At 36.8% G+C, this 16601-nt stretch overlaps 1 protein-coding gene across 24 annotated transcripts in view; it reads left to right on the top strand.

The window, feature by feature from the left end:
- The window catches only part of EHBP1 (EH domain binding protein 1), a 356949-nt gene that overhangs the window by 149662 nt on the left and 190686 nt on the right, over window positions 1-16601 (top strand). For 13 of the 24 annotated variants that reach the window (XM_060412059.1, XM_060412056.1, XM_060412046.1 and 10 more), the window contains exon 8: window positions 15874-15996. In XM_060412059.1, the coding sequence (XP_060268042.1) occupies window positions 15874-15996 (123 nt within the window). Of the gene's footprint in view, window positions 1-15117; window positions 15223-15873; window positions 15997-16601 lie in introns of all 24 variants that reach the window. The other 11 variants (XM_060412049.1, XM_060412043.1, XM_060412054.1 and 8 more) reach the window with 1 other exon arrangement.

Raw genomic sequence — 16601 nt, 5'->3', positions numbered from 1 at the left:
GTCAATAATGCCACAATCATTATAACACACTTATGCTTTGACATTAACATTTTTTTCCTCAGTATTTTTTTTTACTGTCATTAGAGCATTTAATGTATTTCCTTGCCTGTTTAACTCAGTATTTTCTATTTGCAGAGGACAATTACTTAAATTAACAGCATAGCATGTTATGGCAGTTAAATTAAAAACACAGCTTATTTTGACTTCCTTAGTTACTTTTTTTTAGCACATGTAAATTTCATTCCAAAGTTAACTCTCAGAAGTGTTTGTTTGTTTGTTTTTAGCACCAGCACTGCCACTCTAAAAATGTTTGAGTAAAATATTTTTAAGATCATAAAAAATATTACAATTTAACATTAGTAATGTGTGAATAATAACTTAAGAGTAATGAAAGTGAATGTATTGTGTAAATATGGTACAAATAAAGGATGGTGGGTATTTTTATTTACCAGATAAAGTGGCAATAACAGAGCTTACATTCACTCTTCCTTGTAGCTTTAAAAATTGTTGATGCAGTTTTTATAGAGAAAGGAATTATTATTTAAAAATTTCCCTATAGTAAATATATCTTTATGTTATAATATGAATGCATAAAATACAGTCACATTATACCAATAAAATTATATGAGTATCTTATTTCCAGTAAAATTATATGGGCATATTATTTCTTCATATTTATATGAACATATATATAAGCTGCAAACTTCTTAAACAGACTATTAGAATTATTTTGAGTCTATCTTAGATTGATACCTAGGGGCTCTTCATTTAGCCTGTGCTCTTATGGAGTATAGCTGTAAATCATTAGTAATTGATAAAGTATATCTTCTGAAATTACAGACTTTGCTTGAAGTAAAATTAAATTCATGGTATACATTTAATTTAGACTGATCAAGGGCTTCCCTGGTGGCTCAGTGGTACAGAATTTGCCTGCAATGCAGGAGATGCAGGTTCAATCTTTGAGTCAAGAAGATCCTCTAGAGAAGGAAATGGCAACCCACTCCAGTATTCTTGCCTGGGAAGAGAGTTGGACATGACTTACTGACTAAATGATACTAACTGATCTTCTCTATCTGAGATATAATTTGCTGCTAACTGGATACAGGGACTGGCTCTTAGGTAGGAACCTTTTATTGAAGTTACCCATATAGATGTTTTCTGCAGAGGTGCAGTACACATGAATGGGTAGTTGGAAAAATCACTGAAATGTAGTGGGAGTGATAGACATTGGAACTGAGCAGACAAAACCTTTTAATATGAGGTTTACTGTAGCAGGTGCTCAAAATTATATATGGTTTCAAAACAATTAGTGCCTCTTTCTATATGGCAGCCTCACAGTACTTGAATGAGGATTTGTTCATTTGATCATCTTTGGGATTCATGTTGAATTTCTGAATGTACACCAACAGAAATGGGAGAAAAAAGACATTAAGTGACAAAGTCTTACTGATGTAGCTCAGAAGGTTTGATTTAAATGAAGCAGTGTACAAAAGAGCGTTATTGGGGAAACCAAACATGATGAGACACCTGAAAGTTCCCTGGTACACTTATAGTTGTTGCAGAGATCGGCAGCGGTTCTAGTTAGGGTTAACCAGACATTCAGACTCCTAGGACCCAAATAGCGCAAGCTTGGCATTAAGTTCATTTAGAAGGATATTGGACAAGAAACTGCATTCAGCAGAGCGTTCCTCTTTCACTGTAGTTTTCAGTGGCAGCCCAGTTGCTATTCTTTGATCTCTACCCCCAAATGACAATTTGGGTACAAGGAGATAAGATCCATATAGTTAGGAACAGGGATTACCTTGGCTTATAATATTTATAATGCCCAAGAACTAATAGCTTTTGTAACAGTTTGATAAGTATAGTTTCCAGGGTTCCTGTGAGGGACATGCTCAATTACATGCGTACCCACAATCAGAGGTCAAACTGTGGCCTTCTATTAGGTATGTAGTTCATTTAGAGTCCTCCCATCCAGATGCAGGGTGAATCAAAGGCTTCCCTGGTGACTCAGCTGGTAAAGAATCTGCCTATAGTGCAGGAGACTTGGATTCGATTCCTGGCTGGGGGAAATCCCTGGAGAAGGGAATGGCAACCCACTCCAGTATTCCTGCCTGGGAAATCCCATGCATAGAGGAGCCTGGTAGGTTACAGTCCATGGGATTGCAAAGAGTCCGGCACAACTGAGTGAGTAACACACACACACATATCCAGATACAGTTTATATATCAGGATTTATTTTTACCATGAGCAATATTGCCTGCTGTTTGTTAATCCTTTTTCTATAGTTGGTAAAGTTAATTCAGGAGGAGGAAGAGAAAGTGACATATTGGCTACCTTCAGGGAACATAATCTTACAGCACAGATGGTAGTAGAGAAGATAGCAGTTCATATTTGAGGATCTAGAGTTGATTATGGTATGACTCAGCCCTCTGAGATTAAATGTCCTACTTGTTAGGGTTATCGATAGGGATAAATAGGTCTCTTTTCTTAGATTAAAAGGTTTCTCAGAATTAACTTGGGGCTCTGGTCAGAAAATACATCTATTAATTTGTCTGGTTTTTTTTTTTTTTTTTTACTTCTGGATTTTTGCTTCTGGGTGTTTACCCTTTGGTACTTAGGAGACAGATTAACAAAATCATAGAATTGCTGTGGACTCTGTAAAGTAACAAGAAATGAAAATGACCACCTGTTTCGGAGATCTGTGTGAAGGATGAGAATTTCTGGAATATTGCATCTGTTATTTAGGTTGTAAAGTTGGAAAATAGAAGCAGAGAGGTGGGGCATTTCTAGTCTCTTGAGCTAAAAAGTTTGCAAGGTATCAAGCTAACTCTTAAAGAGAGTTTGAGACACTAGGATGAGAGACTGAAGATAGCAAGAGCATTTCTTCTCAGTGTTTATAACTCAAATGTATCAACTAAAAGAATAGTAGAAGTGGCAGAAGATAGAAATTACCAATTCAGCCTACTTTCTATGTTACTCTTAAACCATAATGCTGCTTGGCTTGTACTAAGGACAACTGAACATTATCTAGCACCCCATGCAAGACTCTGGGAGAATTCTGTGGATACTGAGAATCCATCTGACAGAACCACGAGGAAAGTAAGAAGTCTGAAGAAGCTGGACGATCTCCAGGATTTATTTAGGAAAGAGACAAGAGACAGTTAATAGTCCAAGTACCCATATGCATTCTTTAAGGATTTATCCTAGAAATGCAAGGTTGCTTTAGCCATAGTAACAGAATAAAGGAGAAAAATCATATAATTACCTCAATAGATGCAGAAAGGAGCATTTGAAAAAATTCAATACCAGTTTCTCAGCAGTTTTAATATAAATGAATTTCTTCATTTTGATAAATGACATCTGTGGTGAGCCAACATCATATATAATGATGAAACACTGAACACTTTTCCTCCAAAGATTGGATAAAGGCCAGGATGTTTGCTGTCACCACTTTCATTCAATATTGTACTGAAGACCTTAGCAAGGGCACATGATACAAAATCGATATAGGAAATTTACATTTTTGTATATGAACAATAAACATTTGGAAGATTAGGTTAATGAAACAGTTTCATTTACAAAGGAGGCTGAAAGTAACATAGACTTCTTCAAAATGAATTTAGCAAAAGATGTAGAAAAACCTCTACCCTGAAAGCTATAATACATTATTGAAGGTAATTAAAGAAGATCTTATTAAATACAGATTCTGTGTTCATAGATTGGAGAACTCAACATTGTAAAGATGTTATCTTCTCCACAAATAGATCTATGTTCAACTCAATGCCATTCATAAGGCTAGCAGGCGTTTTTTTCTGACTGTGCTGGGCTCTTCATTGTGGTGCATGGGCTTCTCTTGTTGCAGAGCACAGACTCTAGAGCATGGGCTTTAGTAGTTCTGGAGTGCGGACTATAGTTCTGGCACACAGGCTCTCAAGCGTGCAGGCTCACTAATTGTGGCATGCTCATATAATTCTGGTGTGCTGGCTTAGTTGCCCTGCAGCATGTGGGATCCTAGTTCCCTAATCGGAGAATGAACCCAGGTTCCTTGCATTGGAAGGCGAATTTTTAACCACTAGACCATCAGGATATCCCCTAGCAAGCTTTTTAAAAAGTAGACATTGATAGCTGATTCTGAAATACAATTGGATTTATAAAGGAACTGAATAGCCCAAACAGTATTGAAAAGGAACAGAATTGTTAATACTGTCTGATATCAAGATTTACTGTAAAGCTGTGATAATTAATATAGTATGGTATTGGCATAGGAAAGACAGATGAGTGGAACAAAACATGAAGTCCTGAAATAGAAATGTCTTTGGTGAATTAATTTTTAGCAAAGGTGCAGGACAATTCAGTAAAGAAAGGAAAAGATTTTCAACAAATTATTCTGAAACACCTAGATATCTGCATGGAATGAGTCTCAATTCCCACATATACACAAACATTAATTCAAGGTAGATCATGGACCTAAATGTAAAAGCTAAAACTATAAAGCCTCTGAAGAAAAAAAGACTATATTTGTGGCCTGAGAGTGGACAGAAGGTTCTTATATTACACAAGACACAGAAAGTAACAACCATGAAAGAAAAATCTGATGAATTGACTTTGTAAAACTTTAAGATGCATGCCATTGAAATAGGCCAATAAGAAAATGTATTGGCAAATTACAGACTTGAAGAAAATATTCAAGATGCATATATCTGACTTGTATCTGGAATAGGTTATTTTAATGTCCTCTAACTCAATAATAAAAAGACAACCCTTTTTTTTCCCCCCCTGTGGTAATGGGCAAGGATTTGAACCTGTGGTTCACAAAGAAGGATACATCATTGGCCAGTAAGCATAAGAAAATATTGCTAGTGTCACTTGTCATCAGGGAAAAGCAAATTAAAATCATCATGAAATACAGCTCCACATTCCCCAAGTGGTTAAAATTTAAAAGACTGGCAATAAATTCTCACTGTTGGTAAAGATATGGACCGACTGGAACTCTCATCCATTGTTCATGAAGAATATAATGGTAAGGTCACTTAGGAAGTTTCTTATAAACACTGCAGATATACCTAGGGCATATGTTTATAATAATAAACATTAACATTAATAAATATTATAAAAATGTACCCCCTGACCAAGCATTCTGCTCCTGTGGAGTGGAATCTTTATCCAAAAGAAATGAAAACATGTATCCAAAAAAGACTAGCACAAAAATGTTCATATTTTATTCATAAGAGCCCCAAACTGGAAACAGCTCAGCAATATGTCTGAACCATATTATATTTGTGAATGGAATACTATTCAGCAAAAAAAATGAACTATTGACGTGTTCAGCAACATGGATATATCTCAAAACGATCATGCTGAGTGAAAAAGGATTTACATGAGTGTATGTATTGTATGCTATACTCCAAAGCCAAATTTGCCTGTTAATCCAGGTGTCTCTTGACTTCCTACTTTTATATTCCAGTCCCCTGTAATGAAAAGGACAGCTTTTTTTAGTTCTAGAAGGTCTTGTAGGTATTGATAGAACTGTTCAACTTCAGCTTCTTCAGTTTGTTACTGGTTGGGGCATAGCTTGAATTACCGTGATATTGAATGATTTGCCTTGGAAACAAACAGAGATCATTCTGTCGTTTTGGGGATTGCATCTAAGTACTACATTTTGGACTCTTTGGTTGACTATGATGGCTACTCCATTTCTTCTAAGGGATTCTTGCTCACAGTAGTAGATAAAATGGTCATCTGAGTCAGTTTCACCCATTCCAGTCCATTTTAGTTTGCTGACTCCTAAATGTCGATGTTCGCTCTTGCCATCTCCTGTTTGACCACTTCCAATTTGCCTCGATTCATGGATCTAACATTCCAGGTTCCTTTGCAATATTGCTCTTTACAGCATCGGACTTTACTTCTATCACCAGTCACATCCACAACGGGGTGGTGGTTTTCCTTTGGCTCCATCTGTTCATTCTTTCTGGAGTTATTTCTCCACTGATCTCCAGTAGCATATTGGGCACCTACCAGCCTTGGGAGTTCCTCTTTCAGTATGCTATCTTTTTGCCTTTTCATACTGCTCATGGGGTTCTCAAGGCAAGAATACGGAAGTGGTTTGCCATTCCCTTCTCCAGTCAGAACTCTCCACCATGACCTGTCCGTCTTGGGTGGCACTACACAGCATGGCTTGTAGTTTCATTGAATTAGACAAGGCTGTGGTCCATGTGATCAGATTGGTTAGTTTTCTGTGATTGTTTTCAATCTCTCTGCCCTCTGATGGAGAAGGATAAGAGTCTTATGGAAGCTTCCTGATGGAAGAGACTGACTGAGGGGGAAACTGGGTCTTGTTCTGATGGGCGGGGCCATGCTCAGTTCAGTTCAGTTCAGTTCAGTCACTCAGTCGTGTCCAACTCTTTGCGACCCCATGAATCGCAGCACACCAGGCCTCCCTGTTCATCACAATCTCCTGGAGTTCACTCAGACTCACTTCCATCAAGTCCGTGATGCCATCCAGCCATCTCATCCTCGGTCGTCCCCTTCTCCTCCTGCCCCCCAATCCCTCCCAGCATCAGAGTCTTTTCTAATGAGCCAACTCTTCTCATGAGGTGGCCAAAGTACTGGAGCTTCAGCTTCAGCATCATTCCTTCCAAAGAAATCCCAGGGCTGATCTCCTTCAGAATGGACTGGTTGGATCTCCTTGCAGTCCAAGGGACTCTCAAGAGTCTTCTCCAACACCACACTTCAAAAGCATGAATTCTTCGGCGCTCTGCCTTCTTCACAGTCCAACTCTCACATCCATACATGACCACAGGAAAAACCATAGCCTTTACTAGACGGACCTTAGTCGGCAAAGTAATGTCTCTGCTTTTGAATATACTATCTAGGTTGGTCATAACTTTTCTTCCAAGGAGTAAGCGTCTTTTAATTTCATGGCTGCAGTCACAATCTGCAGTGATTTTGGAGCCCCCCAAAATAAAGTCTGACACTGTTTCCACTGTTTCCCCATCTATTTCCCATGAAGTGATGGGACCGGATGCCATGATCTTAATTTTCTGAATGTTGAGCTTTAAGCCAACTTTTTCGCTCTCCTCTTTCACTTTCATCAAGAGGCTTTTTAGCTCCTCTTCACTTTCTGCCATAAGGGTGGTGTCATCTGCATATCTGAGGTTATTGATATTTCTCCCGGCAATCTTGATTCCAGCTTGTGTTTCTTCCAGTCCAGCGTTTCTCATGATGTACTCTGCTTATAAGTTAAATAAGCAGGGTGACAGTATACAGCCTTGACGTCCTCCTTTTCCTATTTGGAACCAGTCTGTTGTTCCATGTCCAGTTCTAACTGTTGCTTCCTGACCTGCATACAGATTTCTCAAGAGGGCCATGCTCAGTACATCTTATATCCAATTTTCTGTTGATGGGTAGAGCTGTGTTCCCTCCCGGCAATTTACCTGGGGCCAAACTATGTGGAGTTAATGAAAATAATGGTGACCTTCTTCAAAAGGTCCCATGCACACACTGCTGCACTCAGTGCTCCCAGCCCAGCAGCAGGCCACCACTGACCCACACCTCTGCTTCAGATTTCTGGACATTCCTGGGCAAGTCTGGGTCAGTCTTTTGTGGGGTCACTACTCCTTTCTCCTGGGTCCCGGTGTGCACAAGGTTCTGTTTGTGCCCACCACGAGTCTATTTCCCAGTCCTGTGTAAGTTCTGGCTGCTCTTTCGTGGGGTTAATGGCGACCTGGTCATAGCAAATGCCCTCTTCCAACAACACAAGAGAAGACTCTACACGTGGACGTCACCAGATGGTCAATACCGAAATCAGATTGATTATATTCTTTGCAGCCAAAGATGGAGAAGCTCTGTACAGTCAACAAAAACAAGACCCAGAGCTGACTGCAGCTCAGATCATGAAACCTTTTTGCCAAATTCAGACTCAAATTGAAGAAAGTGGGGAAAACCACTAGACCATTCAGGTGTGACCTAAATCAAATCCCTTAGTATTATACAGTGGAAGTGAGAAATAGATTCAAGGGATTAGATCTGATAGATTGCCTGATGAACTATGGATGGAGGTTGGTATAGGAGGGAGGGATCAAGACCATGCCCAAGAAAAAGAAATGCAAAAAAGCAAAATGGCTGTCTGAGGAGGCCTTACAAATAGCTGTGAATAGAAGAGAAGCCAAAAGCAAAGGAAAAAAGAAAAGATATACCCATTTGAATGTAGAATTCCAAAGAATTGCAAGGAGAGATAAGAAAGCCTTCCTCAGTGATCAGTGCAAAGAAATAGAGGAAAACAATAGATAGGGAAAGACTAGAGATCTCTTCAAGAAAATTAGAGATGCCAGTGGAACATTTCATGGAAAGATGGGCTCGATAAAGGACAGGAATGGTATGTACCTAATAGAAGCAGAAGATATTAAGAAGAGGTGTCAAGAATACACAGAAGAACTATACAAAAAAGATCTTCATGACCCAGGTAATCACGATGGTGTGATCACTCACCTAGAGCCAGACATCCTGGAATGTGACGTCAAGTGGGCCTTAGGAAGCATCACACGAACAAAGCTAGTGGAGGTGATGGAGTTCCAGTTGAGCTATTTCAAATCCTAAAAGATGATGCTGTGAAAGTGCTGCACTCAATAACCAGCAAGTTTGGAAAACTCAGCAGTGGCCCCAGGGCTGGAAAAGGTCAGTTTTCATTCCAGTCCCAAAGAAAGGCAATACCAAATAATGCTCAAAGTACCGCACAATTGCACTCATCTCACACGCTAGTAAAGTAATGCTCAAAATTCTCCAAACCAGGCTTCAGCAATACATGAGCCGTGAACTCCCTGATGTTCAAGCTGGTTTTAGAAAAGGCAGAGGAACCAGAGATCAAATTGCCAACATTCCCTGGATTATCAAAAAAGCAAAAGAGATTCAGAAGAACATCTATTTCTACTTTATGACTATGTCAAAGCCTTTGAGTGTGTGGATCACCACAAATTGTGGAAAATTCCGAAAGAGATGGAAATACCAGACTACCTCACCTGCCTCCTGAGAAATCTGTATTCATGTCAGGAAGCAACAGTTAGAACTGGCCATGGAACAACAGACTGGTTCCAAATAGAGAAAGGAGTATGTCAAGGCTTGTATATTGTCACCCTGCTTATTTAATTTATATGCAGAGTACATCATGAGAAACACTGGGCTGGATGAGGCACAGGCTAGAATCAAGGTGGCCGGAGAAACATCAGTAACCTCAGATATGCAGATGACACCACCCTTATGGCAGAAAGCAAAGAAGAACTAAAGAGTGTCTTGATGAAAGTGAAAGAGGAGTGTGAAAAAGTTGGCTTAAAGCTCAACATTCAGAAAACTAAGATCATGGCATCCGGTCTGATCACTTCATGGCAAATAGATGGGGAAACAGTGGAAACAGTGGCTGACTTTATTTTGGGAGGCTCCAAAATCACTGCAGATGGTAACTGCAGCCATGAAACTAAAAGACGCTTACTCCTTGGAAGGAAAGTTATGACCAACCTAGACAGCATATTAAAAAGCAGAGACATTACTTTGCTAACAAAGGTCCATCTAGTCAAGACTATGGTTTTTCCAGTGGTCATGTATGGATGTGAGAGTTGAACTATCAAGAAAGCTGAGCGCTAAAGACTTGATGCTTTTGAACTGTGGTGTTGGAGAAGACTTGGGAGTCCCTTGAACTGCAAGGAGATCCAGCCAGTCCATCCTAAAGGAAATCGGTTCTGGGTGTTCTTTGGAAGGACTGATGTTGAAGCTGAAACTCCAGTACTCTGGCCGTCTGATGCGAAGAAATGAGTCATTTGGAAAGACCCTAATGCTGGAAAAGATTGAAGTCAGGAGGAGAGGGGAATGACAGAGGATGAGATGGTTGGATGGCATCACCGACTCAATGGAAATGAGTTGAAGTCAACTCCTGGAATTGGTGATGTACAGGAAGGCCTGGCATGCTGCAGTCTATGTGGTTGCAAAGAATCAGACATGACTAGCGATGGAACTGAACTTATGTTCTGTATGTTTCCATTTACATGATGTTCTGGAAGAGGCAAAAATAATCTTGCGTTAAAAATATTAGAATAATGTCAGCTAGTGTATTTGGAGATTGTCTGAAAAGAGGCATGAGAGAATTTGCAGGAGTTTGGTGGTGGTGCAGTACTCTGCCTCTTGTGTCACATGGATGTATATACATTTGTTAAAATTCATTGAATTGTACAGTTTAAGATTATACCTTTCATATATGTGCATGAGTAAAATGCTGGAAGGTAATATGAGAATTAAAATAAATTCACTAGATTGGTAAGAAAATGAATGATTTCAACTTTCTGATTTATTGATCTACTGTGTGGTAGCTAGTCTTCAAAGATTGTCCTCCAGTGAGTGAAAAAGGCCTCTCAATATTCATGCCCTTTTGTAGTCCCCTCCCCGTCTTCTGGGCTGGTTCCATAAATCACTTTTAATCAATAGAATGCAGTGAGGAAGTGACATTCTGTAACTTCCAAAGCTAAGCTGTAGCTTCTACCTGGGCCCCTTGTAGTGTGTTTTGTGTGAGATACCAGTTGCCATGTAAAATGTCCAGCTACCCTGGGTTGCTGTGTTGAAAGGAAACCCCAAAATACCCATATTGACAGCTATTTACAGTGCTAGGGGGTAAGGGGAGAGATGCCTGAACAGTCCCCAGTTGTTCCAGCCTCTCAGCTGAAACACCAAACATGCATTTGAAGAAACAGTTTTAGACAGCCAGCCCAGTTCAATGTTTTGGTGATTTAATCCCAAGCCACTCTCTAACTGCAGTGAACCACTGGACTCAGCCGAGAGTCCAATCCACAGAACTGTGAGAGGTGATAATTTGTTTTAAACTGCCAAATTTTAGGTTGGTAGCTAAAACTAACGTTTCTAGAGATAAATGAAATGTGTTGTACATAGATGCATAATATATACACATGTAGATATATAGACAGATGTAAGATTAAAAACACAATTGCCAAAATTTAAAAATAAGGTGTATGTCTTTCTACCTTTATAAAAATTATGGCTAGTATTAGGACTTTCATTCAGTTTATTCATTCATTCATTTGCAATATGATCTACTAATGGGATTGAAAATCACATTATTAAACATATTATATCCATAAATCAAATATTTATGGGCTCAAAGCCTATGAGAAAAGTGATGTCCTTCTAAACTTGATCTCTGTCAAGAGGTTGCAGTGTTACTATCTTAGACCATTTTAAAATGAGATATGCCTGTACTGAATCCTATACTTTGGAGGGAAGAATGAGGATGCTACAAGATTTGTAGGTATGTTGTGCCTCTAGGTAGCCCCCACCCCACCCCCACACTGGCCCTTTTAACTCCACTACAGACTTTCTTAAAAAGAAAAACCCACCTATTCTTTGTGACACCACTTCTGTCCCCCTGTTTTGGTCCGGTGTGATAATCTCTCATGGTCAATTTCTATCTTCTTTTGCCTTCCTAACAATAAAGAAGAGTCTCAAATTACTTGACCCTGTGCTTCGATTGCTTGCCCCTAATTTAGTTTGCCTTCTTATTCTCACCAATATGAAACAAGTCTAGATTGACACACTGTTACCGATGACTTAATACTGCACTATAGGTTTATTGCTCAGTTTGAGTAGTGCTAGGGTAGGTAGAAATTATATTTTGTGCTATTACATATCATTATTAAGTAACATTTTCCAAAGTGTAGACTTTTGGTGAAATAAGTCTTTAATAAATAAATATATATAAATATATTGGGCCAGGGAATTTTTTTGATCAGGGTGGTATATTACTAGGAAAGTGTCCCACATAAAAAAATTCTGGGAATTTGTGTTGTGAACCTTCTTTTAAACGTTTAGCGTCTGTTTTTCTGATTATACATGTAAAACATACTGACTGCAAGAAATTTGGAAGTAAAAGAAATGTACTTTTTTTTTTAAAGGAGAAATATATAACAAAATTTGTATTTTAGGCTCTGCATCAGCATATGCAAATACCAATTGACTTATTTTCATAAGTTTCACAGGCAACTGTAGCTTGGTATGGCCAAACTGAATAGCCCCCACTATAGTTCTAGAACTAATGTCCACACAGTCACCCAAGACAGAAACTTGGCAGGTATCCTAGATTCCTTTCCCCACTCCCCATATCAAATTAAAACCTTCAAAACTTTCTTCTTAATTTATTCTTTAATTAGCAAATATTTACTAAGTCCCTCCCTTCATGAAGTCTTGATGCTGAACTGCTCATCTTTTATCTTCCTATCCTGTTTTTTTCAATTGTTGCTACCATGTTGCTCTTGGTATGATGTTTCTAAAATATGCTTTTGATCTTACAGTGGCTTCTCAGAGCTTTCAGAGTAAACTTCACATTCTTCATTTTGGTCACTGTAACCTTCATGACACCACATTGGCCAGCCTCATCTCATTCCATTCCCCATCCCTGACATCTTAACCCCCAAGCAACTTGCTGTTCCTCAGGTATATCATATTCTCATTTGCCTCCCTTGCATTGTTGTGGAAGGCCCTCCCCTTTCTCTTTTAATAATAACATTGATATCTATTTGTTTTATTTTTCACTCAGTAACTCCAGGAAGCCTTCCCAACCTCAGCCTGAGTTATACGCCCCTCTTCCAGTTTCACTTAGCCTACGATGCATGTCTCAATTATAACATATATCCTATTTATCACATATTGCCTTACTTATCTATCTGCCTCCCAAAAGGATAATAGGTACTTGAGAAATGTTTATTATGTAGATAAATGGTATTTCTTTGGAGATTGCTTCTTTTTATGATCTGGATCATTTGTGAATGAATTCTAGAAGCAGAGGATCTAGGTGTTAAGTAAGCATTTATTTAAGATATGGATAAATAAGGAAAGCTAGGATAGGAAGGACAATTTATTGAGACAGGGATGGAAATAAGTAGTTACTTTGTGTTAGTTAATGACGGAGTGGTCCTTAGTGGTTTTACTTTATTTATTTTTTATCAGTGGTTTTAGATTTTTTTTATCAGTGGTTTTAGATATCTCCAAAAGCATGATGAGGAGAAGGAAATACTCTGAACATTCAGAAAAATTACAATGTAAATAATTTAGTCATGTGATAGTCACTTTGATAGCATTTAAATGAATGTCCATATTGTACATAAAAGTGTATAATGGAACAATAATAATGTTTTGAAGGTAAGGACCAAATTTAATGTTTCTTTAGTATTCCGTATATTGCCCCTTATATAAGATGTTTGAATAAATGATTTCTACTGTCATTGAAAATATATCTAAGAATATTAAATAAAATGTGTAAAGAAAGTACAAATCTTTGAGCATTATTTTAAAATATTTTAACCAGTAATTGCACATCTGGGAATAAAGTGCAAATAAATGCTACTAATATACATGATAAAATGTGAATATTAATAATAATACCTCAGGATATTTTTGAGAATCAACTAATAACATATGCAGAGCCCTTTCTACTTCTTAGTAGAGGTTAACTGCTGTTAACTAATGTTACTAATATTTGTTTTTTTTTCATATTTTTTTAAGTTTAAATATCTGCAAACTTTTAAAAATACAAAACTAGTAATGAATGAAAAAAAGTCAGTCATGCACTGGTAGTCACATAGCATAGATTCTTCACTCTATTACACTTCCTTGAAAATTGCAAAGTTACAGTAACTAGTAGTTTGGGGTAAAAAATCTACTTTAAGAATGAATTCTTCCTGTTGAGGAATTTGCTAGGTTAATTTGAGTCAGACTGAGATTTAAACTATTGGAAGGATAAAATGGAAGAAGATACTTTATAAAAACTGATTATTTAGCTCATATTATTCACAGACTAAGAGTCCAGTTAGTATTAATTCTGTTTACTCTTTTTTTATTTTCTATGGTTGAGTATCTCAAGCAATCTTATTCATACAAAATATATTTCTCATTCAGACAAGGGAAATGAATAAGTTTGTCAGTTTTTCTAGTAGTCATTTATGGTCTTTTTCAGTGTTAATATCTTTCTTTATCAATGGTAAATTCCATGAGGGCAAAACTATGCCTGATTTTTTTTCATTCTTATGTTCCAAACATGGTACTTGGCACAGAGTGATAAATAAGTATTTATTTGTTCAACAACAAATGATTGGATGAAGACAGCCTTATTACAACCATGTATTTATATTATGTGGTTCAAATAAAATTTAGACTCTACATTTGCATGTTAAAGAACAGCATTTTAATGCTGGATTTGCAACTGTTTTCTATTTCTAACCATTTTATTTCCCACTGAATGATCTGGATCTGTTTGGTTTGTCCTAATGCCTAAGTTATTGCCAAGTTTTAACTTTGGAAATAGCAAGGATTAACTAGAATACTCTAGTAGGTTCTTAATATTTTATTCCAAGCTAATTTTCACCCAGTGAATCATAATTTCACATATTTGGAGTTGTCCAAAACATGTATGACTCATTTTTAAAAATTCTATTTATGTACAGAATGAATTTTTATTTTAATATTTTGCTGTCTGTTCCTGTCTTTTTTATTCTGTCTCTTACTGGCTAAATAAGATATCCTAAAGCAAATACTCAGGAGTTCCCTTAAAAGCACAAATTCTCTAGAAAGCAGGAGTAGAAAATGGCAATTGTCTGCTTTTTTTATTTTGTGCTGATTTTTAACATTCTAGAATATTAACAAGTGCTTATTATGTTCATGATTCATGTAGATATATTCTTAAATCCTTTAATTTAAATTTAGAATACTATAAAACAAATAGCACATATTTTCTGTGGTATCTGATGAAAATTTTTCTATTCTATTTTTAATGCCTTCATTTAAAGCCCTATTTTACAAATGTAGAATGTGAAAGTTATTATCTTTGTTTTGTATTTGTTAACCTAGTTAATAATACTAATATAAATTTTAACAAAAATGTTCTCTATTAGTACAGCATCACTTTCAGTTAAATACATCTGTTGTAGTTTATCAAAATAACATCCTCTGACTGTATTCTTTTGATTAACCAAATATCCCCTCTCTTTGTCTTTTTGAGTAACAGCATGCTTCTATGACTCTTTAATTAAGTGACCTTTCCTTACATTTGTCTCGACTGGCTTCTGTTTACAGAAATTGTAAACCAATTGAATGCTCTGAGCAGCTTAGATGAAGATCAAGATGACTGCATAAAGCAAGCAAATATGCCTTCAGCTAAATCAGCCAGTTCCTCTGAAGGTCTAAGAGCTTTCTTCCTTTCTTTCTGCTTCTGATTGCCTGTATTTACTGTGACCTGCTACCTCTTGACTTTCTGTCTGTACTTAGCTGTCAGTTTTGTCTTTGTGCATTTCCTTTAAAAAATTTTCTTTGGTAATTTGTAGTGCACCAACAGGCAACAGCATAACATAACTTACCATCTTTAGCAAAACTCATATTAGGATGATAGGCAGTGATTTTAAAATATCTTATAATAATTGGTCATATGACATATTTATTTAGTTAGCTTATATATTGTAACAACATTGTTTTAAAAATATTTGCTTATATTACATAAGTTTGAATTATTCAATAATTTAGGAGTGAAAGATGTTTTTTCTCAGAATATATGTTAGTACTTTTTTATTGAATCAAGGAAGATTGAGATGAGTTTCTCTATTTATTGTCTGTTATTTTCAAATTCATATGCGTATGTCTGTTTTCTTTTATTTGAATATGTTGGTATGCTACAAAATACTTGAATGGCATTCTTTCATTGGTAAAATGCTACATCTTATTATTTGCAGGTATTATTAGTGTAAATTTTTACAGTTTGAAATGTTTCATGAATGCATGATAATTATGCTTAGCTCTATGTAACCACAGTGAACTGACACATATGTTCATTTTCAGAGCTTATCAACAAACTTAACTTTTTGGATGAATCAGAAAAGGACTTGGCCACTGTGAATTTAAATCCATTTGGTGATCCTGATGTAGCAGAATTAAACCCGTTTGGAGATCCTGATTCAGAAGGTAGCACATTTTTTCTTTACTTTTGAAGTCTTTATTTAGTCAAGTTCTCATGATTTGTAAGAACAGAAAGAGATTTTTTTGTTTTGTTTTAAAGACTTATAAATTTTGTTTATAATGACTATTATTTATTCAGTACCAGTTGCAATTGATCAGCAATTCTGGATAGCTTCTATTGAATTATTTTTAAAGAAAAAAGAAAGCCTACATAAATATTTACTTGGGGCTTATTTTTTATTAACTCTTTATTAGTTTGATCAAATAGTGAAGCTCTAATATTAGATATAACAGTATTTTACTTAGCTGGCATACAGTAAAGTCTCATTATTTTGGCCTCACCAAGCAAGATCAGGTTGTGGGCAATACCCATATTAGGATGGTGGAGGTAGCCTCTCTCTATGTACAGCTTCTCCACCCTCACACCTCAGTCTGATGAGCCTCTCCACCCCTAATTCCCTGTCTCCAGCTGGGAATTATTCTCAGTAACAAAAGTTAAACTGTGCATGTGAATGTCACAGAACAGAAGAAAAGATTTAAGAGCTACTCCTGTCATATATACAACATATATAGAAGAAATAAAACCAAGGTTTTTTTTTCCTTAGTCATTT

Source organism: Ovis aries, chromosome 3, assembly GCF_016772045.2.
Source record: "Ovis aries strain OAR_USU_Benz2616 breed Rambouillet chromosome 3, ARS-UI_Ramb_v3.0, whole genome shotgun sequence".
In the NCBI taxonomy this organism is placed as follows: domain Eukaryota; kingdom Metazoa; phylum Chordata; class Mammalia; order Artiodactyla; family Bovidae; genus Ovis; species Ovis aries.
The sequence above is the reverse complement of the archived record's forward strand: the minus strand, read 5'-3'. Positions and strand labels throughout refer to the sequence as shown.